This window comes from Aptenodytes patagonicus, chromosome 3, assembly GCF_965638725.1.
Source record: "Aptenodytes patagonicus chromosome 3, bAptPat1.pri.cur, whole genome shotgun sequence".
Lineage (NCBI taxonomy): Eukaryota > Metazoa > Chordata > Aves > Sphenisciformes > Spheniscidae > Aptenodytes > Aptenodytes patagonicus.
In genome coordinates, this window is record NC_134951.1 from 71,887,687 (window position 1) to 71,908,861 (window position 21,175).

General features: G+C 38.7%; 1 protein-coding gene and 1 long non-coding RNA gene across 7 annotated transcripts in view; one reads left to right on the forward strand and one right to left on the reverse strand.

The window, feature by feature from the left end:
- ARID1B (AT-rich interaction domain 1B) overlaps positions 1-21,175 on the reverse strand; it is a 339,132-nt gene that overhangs the window by 300,124 nt on the left and 17,833 nt on the right. For all 6 annotated transcript variants that reach the window (XM_076333801.1, XM_076333797.1, XM_076333800.1 and 3 more), the window contains exon 2: positions 5,704-5,898. In XM_076333801.1, coding sequence (XP_076189916.1) covers positions 5,704-5,898 — 195 coding nt within the window. The remainder of the gene's footprint in view (positions 1-5,703; positions 5,899-21,175) is intronic.
- LOC143158177 (uncharacterized) lies at positions 14,241-21,027 on the forward strand. Its single transcript, XR_012994923.1, has 3 exons — positions 14,241-14,334; positions 17,170-17,330; positions 20,813-21,027. It is a non-coding gene; the product is annotated as an uncharacterized LOC143158177 (long non-coding RNA).

Genomic DNA, 21,175 nt, shown 5'->3' on the forward strand with positions numbered 1-21,175 from the left:
AAAAAACCCCAAGGCAAATCAAACAAAAATCTGGAAATACGTACTTCTGAAGCACACGCTGATCAAAGCTTCACGCTCCCTTTTTATGTGTGTGTATGAAATGCATCTATCAATCTTTAAGAAAAAACAACACATCTTAATGTTTTGTCCTCTGCTGGTTGTTTTTGAGATTCAATCATATTGATTCGTTCTCTGTTCTTGCAAAATAAATAGACTGAGAAATGATAACCCTGCTTATTTTCTGTCTCTGCTCCCCTAACCAATACTAACATCAACTGTGCTAAAAGCCGCTTAGGAGCACAAAAACCTGCAATCTATTCAGTATTTTCTAGCTGGTGAGGGCAATTATACACACAGAAGACAACAAACGTATCACTTGGCTAGTATTCGCTGTATGGATGCACCACATTTTAAGTTAATGGTTCAGAGCAAAACAAGACAGTAAGCCCCACTTTCTTGGCATATTTCAATCTTCTAGAATTAAAATGATTTCAGAAAGTAACACATACACAACCAGCTATGCCGTAGTAAACACATTTGTGTTTGCTAGCTTTAAAACTCTACCTGCCAAGCCAACAGCCAATTGATTTCCTTGGCGTAAATTTGACATTTCCAATCTGGGACATTACCCAATACAAGCACTGTAAACCCTTTCCTAAATGAGGTAATCACATTGGTGCTGCTATAGTTCTGGTTGACTTGCAGTTTCCATTACAATAAATCCTTGCTGCACATTCCCAGAGGTCTTACAACTTCTCTGCCCCTTTAAAAAAAAGTTACTCCAAGTTGAAACCTGCCACATAAGACTTAAAAAAAGACAACCAACCAAAACCCAAGCAGCATATTTTCCTTAATTCTCAAAATAATCTGTACATTAAAAAAAAGAAAAATGTTTCTCTGAATATTTACAGTTCCACTCTTAAAAACTATGACACTGACAACGTTTATTTTTGAATTCTGCAAATCAAGAATATAAAAAATGTTAAAGGGACAAGTGATTAGCACCCTTTCATCTTATAGTATTTCTATAGCAAAAAAGGGAGAAAGAATAGACCGAGGCTCAAGCCTCGTAACTGCATGATCAGTACTGAAACGAAAAAGTACTGAAGTACTCCATTTTAAACAGCTATTAGGAATGGCTATTGCACATATCCACACAACTACCTTTCATAAAGAATTTACTATGCATTATAGCAACACGATCCTATTTACACAATAAGTTGTTGTTCCAGTCCATCAAGTACACAAGGAATTTTAATGCATCCTAAAAAAAAAAAATCAATTAAGCAATGATCATCTTATTCAACAGGCATATCACACCATTCAATTCTTTCAAACATATTCATAAATCCAAGCCTTCAGACTTCGCTGAAAACTTCCAAAACCTATACGTGGGTATTTCAAGCAGCTGAATTCTAAGCTTAATGAAATTCAGCACAGAAGAAAGTATTACATGCTATTAACATGAAAAAGCAACACCATCAATGGCAGAGAAAACATATTTTAGTAAGTACTCTGAGGTATTTCTAGTTTTAGCAAAAATATTTTTACAAAGTAGCAGAAGGCTTTCCTACAGCACACAGCACTAAAGCACAGAAAACACTTTGACAGGGCAATCGAACCAAAGCCAGAAACTGATTAGGGCATCATCACTTGCTTGACTGAGGTCCAAAAGGGGTGGGGGGAGAAAAAGAAGTTAAATGAAAAGGAAATGATTGTCTTTATAATCAGATCTTATTACTCACACTATAGTGAAATGTATTGCAAAAATCAAGCCCGAAGTTTGCAGGTGCTGAGTATCCCTGCATATTAGGATTTTCAATTTTGACATCACCTCTTCATAATTCCAAGAAATATCTAAGAGATTAGAAACTGAAAGTTAAACCTGAAAGTATGTTTTTCTGCTTTCTGTTTTTACATACATACTGCGCTCTCCCTGAAGTCCTGGGTGAGGAGTGCTAATAATCCTAAAATTACAGTCATCCCATGCAAACCAGGAGAGAGAGTACATGAGATGATGAGATAGCAGGATTGAGATTTACATGCAGGACCAGCATTTTAAAACCCTGGGATGCAAACACTGGCCTTGTTGCACCTTGTGTTTCAATCGTTGAAAACTGACAACATAGGCACAGGTCAAGTTGCTCCCAGCTTTCCCTTGCTTCCTTTCCCCGCCCCTCCCACTGAAAGAGGACGGGAAAGAAATGAAAACCCAGAAGTTTTCCTAACAACATAAAAATCTCTTTGTAAGTAATTCATTCACCATACATATTTATGCCTACCGACAAAAGAGACATAAACTGTCATGTCTGCAGTCCTATAAATTAAGTATATGACTCCTTTAGTAACACCTTCCTCTCTTACACTTCCCCTTTTATACAGGTGCAGAATAACTTGATTTTTAATCTCCTAACCCATTAAGACAATTTTACCCAAATCAGTCCAAGTGCTTTATGTATTTATTTGACTCACACTGAGTTAACTGGACATACCCTTAAGGTTTGACAAAATGCTGCAGCATTCTTCAGATTGCTTAGCGTTTTGTCACAACAAGCAATCACCCATCTTCACATGATAAATCTGGGTCTCTGTTGTCAAGCATTGGAGAAGAAAGAGAAAACCTCAGGTTACCATTAGCTTCATCACAGTTTTACCTCTCTTTCCTACATGCCTACGTATATATCTCAACCTCTTTATCTTTAGTTATATTAGTGAGTAATGCAAAAAGATTGTCTGCATTTCAAATTTTGCCCCTTGTATAAGGCTTAGTGTTTTGTTCTGAGGCTCGTCATTGATAACTCATGAGAGATGAGTTCCAAGCTCAAATGCTTAGGAGATCTGGTTTCTCTCTTCACAGCATCCTTTGCAGCCATGTCACAGAACATATCCCATACTTTCCGTACTCTCTTCAATATCCTGCGATTTCCACACAGAATGTTAAGAAAATGTGGGGTCTTATTTGCATCCTCCTGTTTGGTATCAAGCATGCCTAGACCAAACAGCAGTTGTAAGAGAATGTCTGCAGCATTACGTTGATAATCACTTTTTCAACAGGTTAGCAGGCCATGCCTGACACCCATGCTGCAGATATGTAGAATGACTGCACCTGATAACATTTCATCTTTTTCATGCTCTTTAATCTTTCACTGCTTATGCCAGAGGCTTCCCTTCCTGCGAGCTCTCTCCTCCACCTCTGGGCTGCAGGCTGGAACAAACTATTCTCTGCTGCAACATGACATAGGCCAGCTACCTACATCTAGGCAATTATCTTCATTTCTACCATTTCCATTAATTTTAGCTGGATCTTTAGGGTGTTGTTTTTCATCTTTATTTCTTCATTTGCAGCATCCTGCAGCAGAGCCTGCAAGTTAAAATCTGTCAAGTCCCATAGTTCTAACCTCAAGCCACAACACTCGCTGACAAAGAGCCAGACTTAACATTTCAAGGTCTTCTTCAAAATTCAAAAATCTTCACAGCCTACCAAAAAGCCTTCTCATTTCATCCAAGGAAACAGAACTGACACCCTCGGCTATCTTTGGGCAACAGCAGACTGTAACTTAAAATAAGAACAACCTTCCCCATCGATGTTTCCCACCTTTCCTACAGTGTGGCACTTCCACCCTCATAACCCGTCTACCCAACGCTCTCTCTGCACAATACTTAAATCTGAGCACTGTATGTGTTTAAGGCCCAGTATTTTTTAAACAATCAAGTTTTCGGAAGTGCCTTGCGCTTTTGATAAATTCAATGTGACACTGTAAAGGACTCCAATTTCCAGAAAGTGCTGAGATTCATCTTCTGAAACTTCTGGCAATACTATTTATTTTATATATATTATATCTAGAAGTAGGTACATGCTACACAGCCAATTTTAACAAGCGTAGCTAGGCTCTCGTTATTTAATATTCATGTCACAGGAGTAAAAATCCAGCCAGGAATCAAACTGTGGCATCCTGTGCCAAAGACAACTTACCACTCAGCTGGTAAGTTGGCAATTCAATTTACAAACCTGCATTCCTGCATTTTAATCCTTTGTAGAAAGGTGGTAATATATGAGCAATATGAAAAGAACTGGATTCAGATCATTAGAGGTTCACAAACCAAACACACGAAGCTTTGGAGGCTGTCCAAAACAAAATCATGCCTAGGTGGTGATGTCCGTTCAATAAAAATTCAATGTCATAATTATCCTCTCACTTTTTCCCCAAAGAGCATTAGCTCAGAACTGTGCTGCTGCTCAGCCAATTATATTAATGCTGTGAGAAGACGGATAGGGCCGGCAGCCAATCACTGTGCCAGGTCACTGCCTGCTGACGGGTAATTTACAATTCTCAAGCAATTAGCAAATGAAGTGAAAATTCAACACTCATCTCCACATAACACAGAATAACTCATTTTAAAATTAAAAATATGTTTTAATAACTTCATTTTGGCTACAGACACACAGAGAAAAATAAAGCCTCCTTTTTCCAATTTCACCTCCTTTTACAACTGACAAAACGCTTTGCTGTGTAAAGCTAGTGACCAAACATATTGTTTGATGTTTCTAAACGAATTGATCTCTTCCTTGCAAGTACGTATCTATTTAACAACAGAAAAGAATAAAAAAGAAAGCTGTCGATAAAGGTACTATTCACCGAACTAGTATATTTGAAACTTATTTAATTAACCACCTGATGAACATCCTGTCCTGGTGGATGGGTGATAACTAGAATTAACCGGGCACCTATCTGCTAGGAGTCCAAAATTGTATTTTCTTCTCAATATTTAACAATAAATGACATAAAGAAGCTGATCCGCAACTAGTCAGTTGCACAAAAATGTTCTTTCCCATTAACGATCAAGATAACCGTTTGTTGTGCTCACAACAAAGTATAGAGCTCCCATTGCATATACTCACAATCCTAACCCTAATTAAAAAAAAAAATTAGCAAAATATAACTTCTGGATAACCTTGATTTATCCCTCCCCTCTAGAAAACTACTGCATCTTCCTTAGTATATGGTATGAACATTAGAATTGACTTTCTTTAAAAGGGTAGGAAAAAGGCAGAAGAGGTCACCATCAACAGTGAAATCCAAGTAGATAAAAGGAGATTCTTACATTTCTATGTCCTCTGATATAAAAAAAAAAAAAAATCCTGACTTTAAAGAGTTGGTAAAGGGAAAAACATAGGAAAAGCTACAGGCTCCTACGAAAAAGATGAGAGAAGAAAAAAAAAAACCAACCCAAACCCACAACAACAAACAGCTGATGTAAATACGTAACATTTGTGTATGCACTGGACAACACTAGTCTTGCTGCATTGATGTCAGCTCTAGGTTTTCATCTTACATGTAAATGTATCTAAGCCAGAAAGAAAGATAATTTAAAAAAAAAAAAAAAACCAACCAACCAAAAATATACAAGGCTAAATGGTGTCAACTGGAAGAAAAAGAAAACTGATGGCGTTTGACATACTTCTCTCTCCAAAGATACCAGCACCAAAGTAAACTTTTTTCTGACTGTATGGGGTTTCGGAAAACATTCACGCTGTCAACATAATTTATTTACTTCTAAACCAGTCCTTCACCCTCCTTCTGCATGAGAAATACTTATTTCTGAATAAGTAACCCTCTCGCACCCTCTGTGTCACCACAGTGTCAGAAAGGAAGAGAAGGAGAGGAGGGAAACCAAAGCAACGCAGAAAAATCCTCCACAAACCTGTTGCTGTGGATACTGCATTCCTCCCATGGCTGCCGGGGCTCGGCCCTGCATTCCCACGGGATAGCGCTGGGGGCCGGGAGGGCCGTAGGACTGCCCGGGGTAGGGGCTGCTCTGCTGCGTCTGAGAGTGAGGGTTATTGCCCATGCCGTACAACTGAGGTCTCTTCATGACCATTGGATCCATTGGACTGCCCTGTTGTTAAACACAAGCAAAGAAATACTTTTAAGATACGGAAAGAAAAAGGTCGGAATAGTCATGCTTACCGCGGGCAAACTATACACATTTTCTCAATGCTTTATACACCGAATACTGACTTGACGTACAAACAGGCAAAGTACCATACTCTGGTTCTCATGTTAATTAGATGAGGTTTTGAACGGTGAGTTTGGGACTTCCATTGCATTTAAAACAAAATAAATAAAAAATTTTGCACTCAAAACTTAAGGTTGTCTCTTACCTACAGAAAAAGCAGAAAAACTGCCCAATAAATTTCAGTTCAAGAAATAATTAAGTATACTGTTGCAAACTGATTAGCATCACTTCAATGTTTAAACATAAATAAAACAGTGTCTATCAAGAGAGACACAAGTAGTGGACAAGCCATTTAACCTTGAGAAAACATCTGTTTTCTTACCTTGAAAAAAGGGAAAGTGGAAAGAAAATAAAGTTTCCAAGAAGTGCAATGCATACAGAACGCTGTATTTCAGCGTTTTCATATTGCTATCATGTGCATTAATAAGTTTCCAGATCAAAAGGCAAGTCATAACCCACATTTTACACGGAAGTTTATTTGCCTCCTTAATAGACCTTAGAAAATCCAAACTGCAATCACTGATGGAGGGGGAGGGGAAGCAAGGGAGGAAAGTTTTATTTTTAGACTTTTGGCAGCACTTACCAAGCACCGTAACAGTTTCAGGACGGGTGTCAAGCATTCTGTGGTATTACTCTCATGTTTTATTACTGAGGACTAACTGAACCAGAAAAAATATCATATTTTGTCAAGCGCAGCACTGTACTGTTAATATGACATCCATTTTTTAATTCCTGAGTGCCAATTATATTCACGGAAGAAAGGGGGGAAAAATCTTTTAAAAAGCCTATCACAATCTCATCTTTGTGGAAGACACACATCCCCCCAGCGCCTCCTCCCAGGGAAAAAGACCTCTTAATTCACCCTGCCAGCCCACCCTCCCACCAGTAACAGGATTCCTTCCCATAGCACATTTTGTACATGTTTTCCTACAGCGTACTGTTGACCAGTTTCATTTTAAAGCCTCCTATGTAACACGGCTTCTACAAGTCCTTTCTGGCTATTGTATTCTGACGTAATAGTTAGTATGACAGTAAATTACATTTCCCCCCTCCCATCCCTGTTTCTTCTCATTGCTGTTTGTACTACTAAGACACTGTGGCTTTTTTTCCCCCCTATACACACAAATGTATGTATGTGCTCTCCAAAGTAGTCACTGCTTAACGAACTATTATATGTTGTTCTTACTCTTTCCTTCCTGCAAGTAAAAAACTCAAACCTTCTCACTTTTTTCACTGGCTCCCCCCACCCTTACCGATACCAATTTGCCAGGAATGTCACCCAAGCTGAATAAAGTATTCCAAATGTGGACACATGACACCTGAGGAGGTGGAAATGATAACCTCCTCCTCCTCACATGACACCTCCATTCACTTCAGAAGAGGACTGCCCTTTTTTGTCACCATAGCAAATTGCACATTCACTTCTAATTTTGGGTGAGTATTACTCAGCAATTTTCCCTTTATTATTTGGCTTCTTTGTGGCCAGATTAGAAGTTTCTATTTTTCACCACTAAGTATCCCTGGGTAATTTACTATTTATATTTCATATTTTTCAAAATCAATGGTTCCCCAACCACTTCAGGCCACCTGACCCGTAACAACACTTTTTGGGTTTTTTTAGGCCATCATGCACTCTCACCACACTTTTAACTAAAACCAACACAAACACAAAGATTCAGCAGATGAACTACAGATTCCTTCTTACAGGGTCCCAGGGGACAACTTAAATTTCCTCCTATAGACCAAGATACTTTATCTATGTTTATTTCTGTGTTTTAATGTTCATTCTGTGCATCACCTGTCATATTCATCTTCTCAAATATAAATACTTGTTCAAAGCAAGTCTTGCATTTCCTTCACAAGATTCTCATGAAGCCCAACAGCACTGTTCATTGCCACCATCTTCTATTTCAGGGTATTACTTCCAGGTCTCAACTCCAATAACATCATTTACTCAAATTCAATTTTAATTAATTTTGAGCATAATATTTTCTGTTCCACATCCAATACTTAAATATAATTATAAACAATGCAGATAGCTACACAGCTAAAACAGTCTGATATTCTCCATTATTAAGACTACTTTCAGGTGCATATAAACTTTGCCAAACTTCAAGCATTTAGGCTGAAATTTTCCAGGCCATATGTATGCCTGAGGCTGAAATTCTCTGGAAAATTCAGCAGAAACAGTTCAGTTATGTCTTAGAATGAGGTCACAGAAAAATACATCGTTTATGTTCTTACATAAAACACTTAAAAATACCTCTTGAATACCATGTTTTGGGGCAGGGAATTTTAATTTGCCAGGGTGACACTGGACATTTGGGAAAGGCGAGGTGTGCACCCCTGTCAAGAGAGAGCACCTGAATGTCACCAGACGGTGAGAAGCACAGGAGGAAGAAATGGGAGCACCTGAGCAGCACAGCAAGACTCCATCAGAGGAGTTACAAGGTGTACGGAGGCGGCCTCAAATTTGCCGGCCAAAGAAAGAGGGACAACAGGTTAAAAAAAAAGCAGCAGACAGAAGTGAGGCAGGAAGAGTTGAAGGGAAGAGGAAGAAACAAGGCCAGGAGGTGACATGGATACAGACTGAAGAGTCTCTGTCCTCTGGACTAGTGACCTCCAAGTGCTGGAGGTTTTGTGCATGTGTGTGTGTGTTAGGAGAGTGAGCCTCACTGCCACTTCACCCTTCCTTCCCTTCTTCTCACCAGCCTGCTGTCTCTTTGCTTCTCCTTGTCCTCTCCAGGAGAGCTGCTCCTCTTTCCCTCAGGTGACATCCCTCCACTTCAGAATGGTGGAGGGATAAAGAGCCTGAGATATTGCTGTAACTCCAGTCTGTAGGTGACCCACCCAATGCTGAAACCGAGGGGGCTGTGGTCACAGGGTATGGGTAACAAGGGACCTGGGCGTACTCAGAATTTACTGTGGACACTGCGATGGAGGCATCAGGATCAAGGACTGGAGATACCAAATATGAGAGGGCTAGACTGCGAGAGCAGTAAATATCCCCAGACAAATTACTGGGACAACCCAGAGAGACCTACCCTAGCTGTCAGTGCTGCCTGTTCCTTCCTCCCTCCAAGGTCTTGGGGAAAGAACAAACAGTACAGAAGAGTACTCTGATCAACTTTAGGACTGGAGAAGACAGACCCAGTGAAGAAGCACAGCTCATCCCATGCACTGGCTGGTCCCTATAGAGGATAGCAACTCACCACTGCTATTCCCGACTCCCTTCAGATTAGATCCCAATTGTCTGTGCAGTGCAGCTAAAGATTAAGACACCTACCAGTGACTCAGTGGCTGTCAACGTATTTCTGCAAGGCAAACAAAACCAAATAGCTAGCTCTTCCCCAGGTTTAAAAAACATTACCGCTGCAGAAGTTAAGAGCTGTCGGAATTAAGTTTGCCCCTGCAACATTAAACTGTCTCCTTCACAGACATAACTGTATCAAGTCTTCAAATACACAGTCACACTTTTGTCCTCACAGGCAGTGGATGCGCCTGCTCTAGGGATCAGTCGACAGCAGCACAGTGAAGGGGCTGTTGTGTGCTATAGGACCGAATGCTTCACTTATGGGTAGTGAACAAAGCCGAAGATGGTCTTACCGTTAAGGTAGCTGTATGCTGCTCAGGCAGAACTGGAGTCTACCCCTGCATCTGCCACAGTTTTTCACTAGAACAAAAAATTTTCAAAATTTACCAATTTAATGCATCCCTCATTTCCTGGCTTGAAATCATGGGATTTAAATTGCAGAAAAAACTGCGTATCTACAACTCCAACTACTTCTGAATTTGATGAGAGATGTGCTTTGAAGGTGTTTTCAGAAGCTGTATGTTCCAGGAAATTTAACCTACAACCATCATAAACAGGCCACTCAAACTTCCTACAGCAATGCCTCAGTTTCCCAACTGTAAAAATGAAAAAAATCATCATCTCTTCACCAGAGAGGTGATTTTAAAATTTAATATGACCGTGATCAATACCATAGAAAACTCTCTAACAAAAGAACAAATTTTGTCTTCAGAGCAGTGCACGGTGAGAAAGACCTGAAGCCATACGCTTAACAGAAAGAAAAACCAGCTGCTCACCCAGTACACTATGGGTCCCGCACAGTGGAGGTAAAAATTTAATTATGACTTTTTCCAACTTTAACGCATGCACAATTTTCAGCTTTAGCATTCTTTTAAACTTAAAGTTTCATTCTTACAGCAAGAGTTTCTTTCATCCACAATGTTTTGAAAAGTTATTTAGAAGGAGTTGTTAGTTGAGAAATACATATTATAACCTTACCTGAAGGTTCCTTTAACATTTATTAAGTTCAAATATTTTCTTTAACATCGGTTCCAACAGTTTTCAAAGACAAGTTTTGGGTGACAGGATGATTACGACAAGTATCAACCTCTTCATGTTGTAGGGATCAACAACCAACCCCTCCACATCTGCTCCCTAACATTTATTGAAAATGACAGCATTGCTATAACTGCATCATATTCTAAAACCCAGTGGGCATGTATGACCATGAATGGATGATGGCACCTTCCATGCCTTTATTTAATTCTATTACATGCTGTACTACAAAGTTTTAATTACTTTTTTAGTTTTATTTTAGTTCCATTGCAGTCAACAATATCCATTTATTTCCTTTACCTTCCTTTACAGAAGTGTCCAGTTTTTCTCTAGTGCTATTTTACTCCCAATATACACATTACCTTTTTACCAATTTAGCTAGTGTTTGCTCATGCTATTTTTACTGCCATATTCTGCCAGGCAAGCCTGAATGGATTCAGTCTTTTGCTTCTGATCCTGATTCTGCACCTCCTCTTCAACTTGCTGCATTTCATTTAAACTTTGCATAGATCTGCAGTTCCTCAAAATACCTCAGTCTTGTTCTTTGCTTCAGTCCACTGTAATATTATAATTTATAACCCCTTTATCATAGTGCGTATCTTGTATCAGTATCAGATTCATTTGCACATGTACTATCAAGCTTTGTAAGAACAGAACATTTCATAAGAGTCCTTGCCTATTATGAACCTTGTGAGCACATTAAAACACCCAACAGAAGGTTTGTTAATGATTTCAATAGGGCCAAGGTTTCATTCCCGGTCTTTAGATTGACAGTCCAACCATTAAGGTAGGACACAGAAAAGCCTGCACTGCCTATGAATAGTAACTGACAACCTTTTACTGCTACCTGCTCCTTTTTTCAATGTTTTGTGTAGAAGAATGCATAAATTCAGCATCCCTGCTATAAGCAGAAGTGGAAAAATTAATATTCTACACCCACTTGTAAACTCAGTGTCACCACCACTTCTGCTCTCCTCCTAGCCAAAACAATCAAATAAATCACCTCACCCTGAAGTACCTGGAGATTCAATTTTACCTTTTCTAAAGTGAGAGAAAAACAACACTACCATTTTCTCTCCTCATTTAACCAGTGTTTTCCCAGATACCTCGCCTCCAGTCAGATCTGAGGCAGGGTACACACTAGAATAATTTGAGCAGCAGCCTGACCAAGATGTATCAGCCCTTCCTTTTGGGATATTACTGATGTTATGTATGCATTATATATACACTATTAAGTTATCAACGTATGTTTCACTTCTAACACCAAAATCTTTATTTGAAAGACATTTATGAATATGAACACTAGTCACAGTCCTGAAATGTAACTTAGTCCTTTAAAGATGCCACAAAGAACCCCACCACTAAAGTATCGAGGCAGGGAGGAGTGGGAGACACTTTACAAAGGTCACAGTGGGATTCAGATGTGACGATAGAGCTCTTGTACAAAGCAGACAGAGCAATTCACTACAAGAGTATTCACATGAGATATAACTACTCTTCAAGTGAAAGTGTGCTTTTCTGTTTGTTTAAACAAAAAAACTGAAAGAAGCATTGGTTTGGCTGACAACAGCAAATGCTGCGATTTAAAGGGATTATAAGCCACAGCGCATCCCAACAACTAATGCTACATCATTTGCGCCCATAACAAAACAACATGAACTCAACACCCTCAAGTAGGCTTGCCCTCAAACTCCTAGAGCTACTGAATACAATAACTCTTTGTTTATTCATTGATCTGCAGCCAAAGCTTCTGTCTCCGTATTAAAAAAAAAAAAAAAAAAAAAGCCTCTTTATTAATACCAAAGCCTTGAAACCTCATAATAAAGACAGCTGACAATCAGTTACCGACATTCCAAGAAAGATGGGCATGGAGCTCTCAGCTCTAGGTCAGACACCAAGTTACAAATTTATCGCTAAAGATAATCACAAGTATTCACTATAATACAATGACACAGCTGGCATGAGGACGCAACTGGGGAAAAGATAATCCATTCCTAGATAATGCCATCATTTGTATGAACATGTACAATGACTCCTCAGCCAACATTTTTATACGACAAAAGCATGAGTATCAAAACACAACTCTCATTACGTGTGTTTTAAATATCCATTTAAGAAATACGCAAACAACTATTAAAAAAGTATTAATGTGCAGCATTAAAATCTGACATTAATATTAAAATCTGAGAGGTGACTGGCAAACGTTTCCTATTTTTTTGAAATAGGAAGTCTACTGTCTGTGCTTTACTAAAACTTAAAAAAAAAAGTCAGTTGCATAAATACAACAAGAAATAAGCAAAACCAAAGAGCCAAGTTCAACATAAACCTATGATAAAGGAAAATCCAGTGAATGAAGAAGCATATACTAGCAGAGATTTAACAATAATACCAATTTTCCTTGTCTTAAAGGCTCTGCATACTGTCTGATTTCAGCTGCAGGGAGACATCGGAAAGATAATTTCCCACTCAAAACAGAAAGTACATAATTAAAAAGGGGAACGGGAGAAAGTAAAAGCTATGCCCGACCAAAAAACAACTACTTCTCCAGCAGAACATTTACAAATAATTATACAAGCAAGTGTCTCTGGGGGGTGGGGGAGAAGGACATTTATATGCCTTTTTTCCCGTTTTCTTCTGGGTCCTCTTTAACACAAACTGAAAACTGGAAGGTCAGTGATTCAGCCACTCTCTAGTTACTATTTTGTAGATAGATAAACCTAAATGACTACTGAAAGAACAAATCACAATAAACATAGCAAAGAAAAGAAACCTGTTATTAACGAGCTACACAACTAACTTCTTCATGTTGCCACTATGAGCGCATGCAAAGGTTAAGACAACATCAAAAAGCAATTATACCCATTTATCACACCTGATGGCCAAAATAATCCTACGTCTCTGACAAGTTCACATGGCTATACAGATCAGAACTGTTGTCCTTCAAATTGCCTTTGTTACTGCCAACTATCAACATATAGGTAATACCCTGACTGCTCTGAAGTCAACTGAAGGTGTGTCATCCATCCCCATCATGCTCGAACCCTCAGCCTTCTTCTGTAACCCACTTTCCTAATTCCAAACTTCTTCCAGCAGGACTCGGGAGTTATCTTCCTGTCTTCATTTTTGTTTTCTCCAACTTGGATGCTCTGTACAGAGGAGACACCTTCCCTTAGGCATGCAGACACACTAGTCTCCTAGCAAAAGTGCTCCCCAGCGAGTTAGCAGTAATTTCTAGTGCAGCAGAATTTAGGGGTTCTTACAGACATCTTCTAGCAAACCTATCTGCAACCATACAATATGTCATTGATTCCAGCTGCTTTTCCTACTTGCTGCCAGTTCGTGACCATGCTGTAGCTACTTCTATCCACAGTCCAGCATCTGAACTTAAAACTGTCAGTCTAGGGAGGTTTTGCACCAATACAACAGCTTGCGCACTAGAACATGTGAGACATGGGCACAGTTCTAAGTCTGCCATTTCTGCTACTGAGATAGTAACCCATAGCATAGAGGGAAAATAATATCTTAAAAGTTGTCAGGCTAGGTTCGCCAGAGGATGTTTCACAGCCCTAAGGCCTCCTCAGTAGCCAACGTTATGGCTCAACAAGGAAGAGAAAATCCATTCATAAACCCAGAAAACTGTAAGTTAAAAAAAAAGAAAAGCCCCACCCAGAATACCAGTTACTTCTATTTTGTCTGGCAATGAGGTTCTCAGCTTCCTAGACAAGTAAACACCTTCACTCACTGTGCACAGCTGCCATCTGGAACTTGAAAAAAATTCCCTTACCTACTTTGTACAGCTCTTACACAAACACAGGGTTAGATGGACAGAAAAGGATGTACTAAAAATAGTGTCCGTCAGGCAAGTAGCAGAGAGCAGCCTCGAATGGAACGAGGGGAGCTCTGCAGGAAGGCTCCCTGCAGAGAAGTACTGGAGTAGGAGGGGAAAATGCAGAAAGTCCTAAAAACCAGTAAGTGACACAAGGGGGGAGGCGGGGGGGGGGGGGGGGGGGGGGGGGGAATGAAAGATATCCCACATCCACTTCAAATTTTAAAAATTTTAAAGAAAAATCTTCCTAAACCTAATAAATATTCAAGTAGATTTGAATACACTTTCTCAGTTACTTCGCTTTATTAGCAAAAATAAAATTAAAGGTTAGATGTATTTAATTGCTGGAGAGAGCACTAGCTGAGAAAGTGACATTATGGACACTGGGGAGAACAATGTACCCACAAAAAGGTATAACCAGTCAGAACTAGGTCACAGGCCAGAAGTACATACAGTTAGCTGCAGATTTTTTCCACTCCAAACGTTATATATAGTTCTATATTAACACGCACACACAAAAAGGTATGCTGGTCATATATCCTCAGCATTTATGGCAAATTATTAATCAAGTCCCACCTGAAACAATTTGTTAAATTGATTTTAATCACTGGGCCTCTCATGTGAAGCTTTGTATAATCAGCATTTCATTTACAAAATTAATTGCCTGATTGATTCTCAAGAGGCAGTAGCTGTCATTACACTGCTGTCATAACTTTTGAGTAGGGGTGTCACAACACTGAATTCTGACAGTATGAAGAGCACTGCTATTTAAAAATTGAGGGCGGGGAGGTAGGGGGGAAACAAATACAGTGATTTCACAGAATTGCTCTTTAGCCCGATAGAATGTTAAAACCATTTCCCAGCCGTTTCAGCCAGCCTCCCCATTTTCCATTCATTGAATAATGCGCTACTCAGCTATTCAGTCTCTTTTCTTAGAGGCAGGTCCATTTAATTCAATTTTATCATAGTTGCGGTTGCATAAAATGAGTTTGCTGTTGAATATACAAAAGATTTAATCACAGGCCACTCTTAAGGTTATTTGTAGAGCAGAGTTTTGACTTTCAAACATGTAGAACTTTTTTTCCACATCCACAACCTTCTGGAAAGCTATTTTCAACTAGATTTTTTTTTTGTTTTTAAACAGAGCAAAGCAAACCATAACTTTACAGAACTTATCTAGGAGCTCCTTCAGAAAGCTTTTTTCCTCCCCCAGTATTTTAAGCTACAAATAAGCCTCGAAGCCCTGCCAGAGTTGGAAGCAAAGCTCCTATACTTGCTGTAGCTACTTCTATACCCCATCACTACTACATTCTTGGAAGAGACGAGTGCTCCAGAGAGGCGGTGCAGGCCAGCGGTTAGGGCACTGAGTCATAAGACAGGGCTTCTATTCCTGGCTCAGCAGCTGACCTGCTATGCAAACATGAGCACAACACTTCACCTTTCTGTGACTGGGTTTTCACTCTCATAATAACAAGTATTATATGCACTCTTAACAAGGAACAAGACGTGAAGACTTTGGGGAGACTGATGACAGTTATTATCAACAAGAAACGGGACTAGTAGTTAGAAAAGGGTAGGCTAAGGGAGGAAAAAAAACTCTAGAAGGTTTTAAAAAGGAGAAATCACATCGTAGGCTATAACAAGGTATTCTAAACTTTCAGAAACCTACCTTCAAAAGGAAAAAGGTGTCTGGAAACATCTTTTTTTTTAAAAAAAACAACACCACCTTAAGTTTCTGCTAGATCACTTGGAACAGTATTAATGCCTTTGAGAAACTGACCTATTTCTCAGAAGTCAAAAAATAAGCCCCTCAACCTCTCAAATTCAACCTTATGCACTAGATTTCATCAAGTACTCCTGAATGAAACGTATTTAAAATTTCTAGGCCATGCTCTGAGATTACACTATTACAAAAAAAGCAAATGACAACTCTTCAAAAACTGAATTATACCTACTGCTGGCATTTGTAATGGACTTCACCAGAATGCAATTCCAGAATAAATCAGAGTCCAGATAACACTAGAATATAGTGGATACTCTAGAAAACACAACCCCTCCTCCCTTCCCACCCCCCAGCTCTTACTCTCATCCCTGACTGCTGTTAAAGATTATCTTCCACTCCTTTCTGCAAAGTGCCCTGCCACTCTCTTACAGGCACACAGCATAAGCTACTTTGGTATTAGAAGACTCTAATGCGGTTTTCTTCTCTTTTTGCAGGTCTCTGAGTTCATGATGAATAAAATCGGGGGGGGGGGGCAAAACCAAACAAACAAAAAACCACTTACAAAATAGATAGGATACTGGGATAAAGAGGCACAAAAGGATAACAGAATGGAAAACTCCAACAGCCAAACAAAAGCAGTTAGTTCTTTTCCTGTTTCATAGCCATAATGTGAGATTACAACTAAGGGAAGTTCAGAAAGTTCTGGCCACACTGAGAAATGGTTGCCAAAGAGTTTTAAGAGTTAGATTCTTCTGCCACACCAGGAAGAAAAGAAGCTCAGAAAAAGGAGAAAAATCAGTCACCCTACTCACACCAAGTGATAGCAGACTGGGACATTAAAAAGAAGTGAAAAGCACTGACTTTCTGTATTTGTTGGTTTCTAGCCTCATAGCAGGTAGCTTACACATTAATCTAGCGTTTTCTCTTTTCAACCTTAACATTTTTTTTATTATTATGTAATAAATGGTCTTAATAAAACAAGAAAACAGGGGAAAGCCCCTAGCTAGAGCCAATAGATGCAAAATTCCTAAAGGATATATTTAGGATCAGGATAATTGGAAGGCAAACTCAGCTCTATAACAGAAGCCCTGTCACTTCTTCAACTGCCAAGAAACTGCTTCTCTTGTAACATATTTTCTACGTTAAAACTGTTTCCTGTAGAAGCTGAAAAAACGTGGTTGTAAATAGTGCAAGATATTAATAGTTAGCTGGAAACTAACCGGTTCATCTTTTTTTACCATTGATCCGTAACAGTCTCTGTATCATGTTGGTTGAACATGATCAACATCATAAAAATCCACTGTCCCAGTTAGAGACATACCAGCAGCGTCAGCTCAGTCCAAAGGTCAACTAGATACAGACAATGAATCTGGGGCTAGACACCCGTATTGTGGAGCTGGGGCAACAGAATTTTGGTGAGTACCTGCCAGTGATTCTTCTGCATTTATAATGATCTTCCTCATCAACACAGACACTGTCAGAAGCATGGAACTAACTTTCTGGGAAGGAGCAAAAGAAACAAAAATTCACCAACAGCAGGTGATTTAAAGCATTAGAAAACAGCTTTTTTCAGTAGTTAAAATAAAAATTTAACTCGATTTTAACTTAGTTTTTTCTTTAAATCAGTCACTAGAACAAACTACAGTTATGAGTGGAAATTTTTATTATTGATTGAAAATATTTAATAGTTAAGTAATAAATTAGAAGAAACAGTAGACTGAAGGTCAAAGCCCCTGTATTACATGAGAGAACAATGTGTTTGGAAACCATGAATTCACACACATGCCTACATACACACCAGCTCTTTTGTATAATGTAACCGATTCCCAAGTATCATTTTACAATTCTGATTAGGTATTACAAAAATCTTGTTTATTAAATTGCTTTCTTTAGGCATGCATAGCTGCTAATTTGCTTCCAACTAAATCATGTATCATCTGAAAAAGATTACATTGCAACAGCAAAACAACACTCCTGGGATTATGCTTCATCTGGATTTTAGAATTAAAAGGACAAATACTACAGGAGTTGTAAATTTTCCTTTAAAGGTGGTGGTGGTGAGAACACCCTGCAACAGGGTAATTCCAAACAGAACTATTAGTGTACTTAACATGTAGCAGTCATGCTGACACACATAGCAAGTCAAAAACTCAAAGTATTAAGGGATCTGTTCAGCTCTGAACTTTAATTTCTACAAGAAAAAAAAATATTGCTCTTTAGATCAACATATATGTACTTATACAGACATATTTTGTAAGCAAAATAAATAACGGTAGCAAAAAAATTAAAAGCTCTGCTGATTTAAAAAGATTATCAGCTCTAATACCCACAGGTTTTAAACAAACTTAAAAATTTGCAGAGATTTGGGAATGATTCCCAAAGAACTCTACAGAACAGACCTCCAAAAACACATCTGGATACTAATACAAAGTTCCCTATGGCTTACTCCAGAAAAAATTCTGACCTGGGTTTAAACCAGGTCAAATTCTGGTTTAGCCCTAGTGCCTTCACCTACTTCTCACTCAAAACAGGCAAAAGTTGCTAAGTCTTCACTGCTCCTTTTGCAATCACTCCAAAAGGGACAAATTCTTCCACAAACACTGTCAGACTCTGAAACATCCTAGAGCATCTCAGCACAAAGAAACACATGTATATAACACATGCACATGGATAAGTGCAGAAATAGGGAAGTAGGATTAATCATGGGTATGAACATCTCTGCAATAAATTATCCTGGATGTTCAGAATTAAGTGCATGGTTTTAGTATAGCTACTATCCAGAACTTCCAGTTTCTATACAAAGAAGGCAGGTGTTTTCAATATATGATCATAATTTTCTTTTAATATCACACCATTTAAAATTAAATTAAAAATCAACATGTGAGACATATCTGGTCTGAGAAATATGAAAGCAGGAAAGCTGATCCACTTCAGTACTTCTCATCCAAAACCCATCATTTAACAGGAAACTTGACTATGCCATATTCATAGAATTTCCTTCCCTCTCCCACAGCAGAAACCATTATTTTCAAATTCTGTCTGCCTGAAAACTCTTGGCTTCTTTCCACTTCTATGCCCACCTCTTATTTCCCAGTCCTTAAGAGAGCCCACATCAGCCATCATGTGAAAACACCAACATAGCTTTCCTAAAAGCACTTCAGAGAAACTCCTTTACTTGTTAGGATATTCAGGATTAATGAGCCCCCTTTGGGCACAACCCAAAATACAGTATTCCCAACTTCCTAAAATTACCAAATCTAGAATAGAATTAAAATTAACAATCAGATTAAATGGGAAGAAAGAGAAGGAAATGACTGCCTTCATAAACACCGAAGCAGTAGAGGTATTGGGAATCTTTCGTCTATGTCTGAGTAAGCTATTTCTGAGGGCAACAGCAATTTGAGTATATTTACATCTCATCTTTCTCCCTTCTCCAAGGCTGCAACTTACAGCAGCCTCTTCCTGCAGCTGATGAGGGCTGAAGACAGTTCATTCTGTCAAAATCACTTGGCCTAGTCAGAAGAGGTCATTTAGCAGCAAAGACAGATGTTTCTCAGCTGATATAACTAAAAGGCAAAATAGAGCAAACAAGCCCAAAGACTTATTTTAGCAACAGGGTATCTGCAATTCCAATTTTAGGTATTGTTCAATTTAGAAAGATGTTATCCATCCGACACTCATTTGCAAACTTCAATTTAGGATTAAAGAGCTGCAGATACCATGTGTAAAATTCTGAAACGTACGTTCTATTTATTCTTCAAAGAAAAAAGAACTTTTCTTAAAGCCACATTATTCACTTCATATCTAACCTGGCATTTCAGCTAAACCCAGCTCTTCTGCCAAGTACTATGATTTCTTGAATACATTCTTCCCCTTCTCCCTTTACACTCCTACCCCTAGGTTTTTTTTTTTGCTCAGCTCTTTCACACAGAAAAAGAAATTGAATTAAAAAAAAGGAAAACTGAAACTGATTGTACACCAGAAATACTGTCAAGGATGAAAAGGAACTGCTACACATTTTTAAACTAAATTGCTCAGTGCCCAAGAAGATGAGACACTGGTTACAAAGCTAACAGAGAAAAAGAATCATTTCAGGACAAAATACACCCGAACAACAGACTACCAGTTAAAATTAGAAATGACCATTACACTCAAAACTACACAAACATCATTAGACTATTTTGACAGAAAGCATTAGGTTTCAAAAAACAAGAAACAACAACTCAGATACTTGAAATAATCCTGTATGAATCCACATATCCCCCCACACCAATTCTATGCCAAGTTCAGCTTGCACAAAGCTTTGGGGGGCTGATGGGGGGAGGAGGGCAGATGTATAAATAATTCCTTTTTGCTCAGTGACTACTACAGGACAGAGCAACATCTGTCACGAATGGTTTAGGTCTCTCTTATCCTGCCTCAGAGCAAAGCGATGGATCAAATGACCTCTTGATGTCCCTTCCAGCCTTGCTCTTCTATGATTTGGAGAGGTTATTACATCATCTCTATTTTATTCTAAGACTTCTCCTGTTTCTGCAATTTGCTTTACATTTGAATTCATAATCCTCAGTTTCTGGCACAATGAGACAATATGGACGTTATAACACTACAAACATACTAGAAATATTGATAAAAGAAAATTAAGAGGACCAAAAAAAGCTATGTTTTCAAACCAGCCATTTCATAAGAAGTAAAAAAGATACATAAGAAAAACTGTTTCTAGGGCATTTATGTTGGTATTTGCAGAAACTGCTAAAATACTGTAAAGAAATATTTACATATTCCTATTTTTGGGGCAGTGCGAAGGTAAGGATGAGACATGCTGTATTCTAAGCAGCAAAGAAGATGAGATGATGGCCAACATCAAAGCACCGTCCATGTAAATACCTCTCTCTAGGTACCCACTTCTGACTGAGCCAGGCAAGAGAGATCACCCCTACCAAACATATCTTCTACACAACATCATCCTCTGACTGCATCACACACCAGAAGAGCACCTGCACCCTCCCCTCCCTCTGCATCCAACTTGAGTTGCTCCTTGTACAATTTGTGCCTAGCAAATCAATTATGGTCCTAACTGTCTTGTGTGAAGATCAATAAATTTCAGCAATTCTCCAAACAATTAACATTTTTGGAAGCATTTTTTTCAACTTCATCAAGGAAGCTTCTTTCTGTGATCCATAGAGATGCATGCAATTAGAGCCATAGCACAATAAAACTCGAGGAATAATGAGAAACAGGAGACAAAAAGTGTCCGACA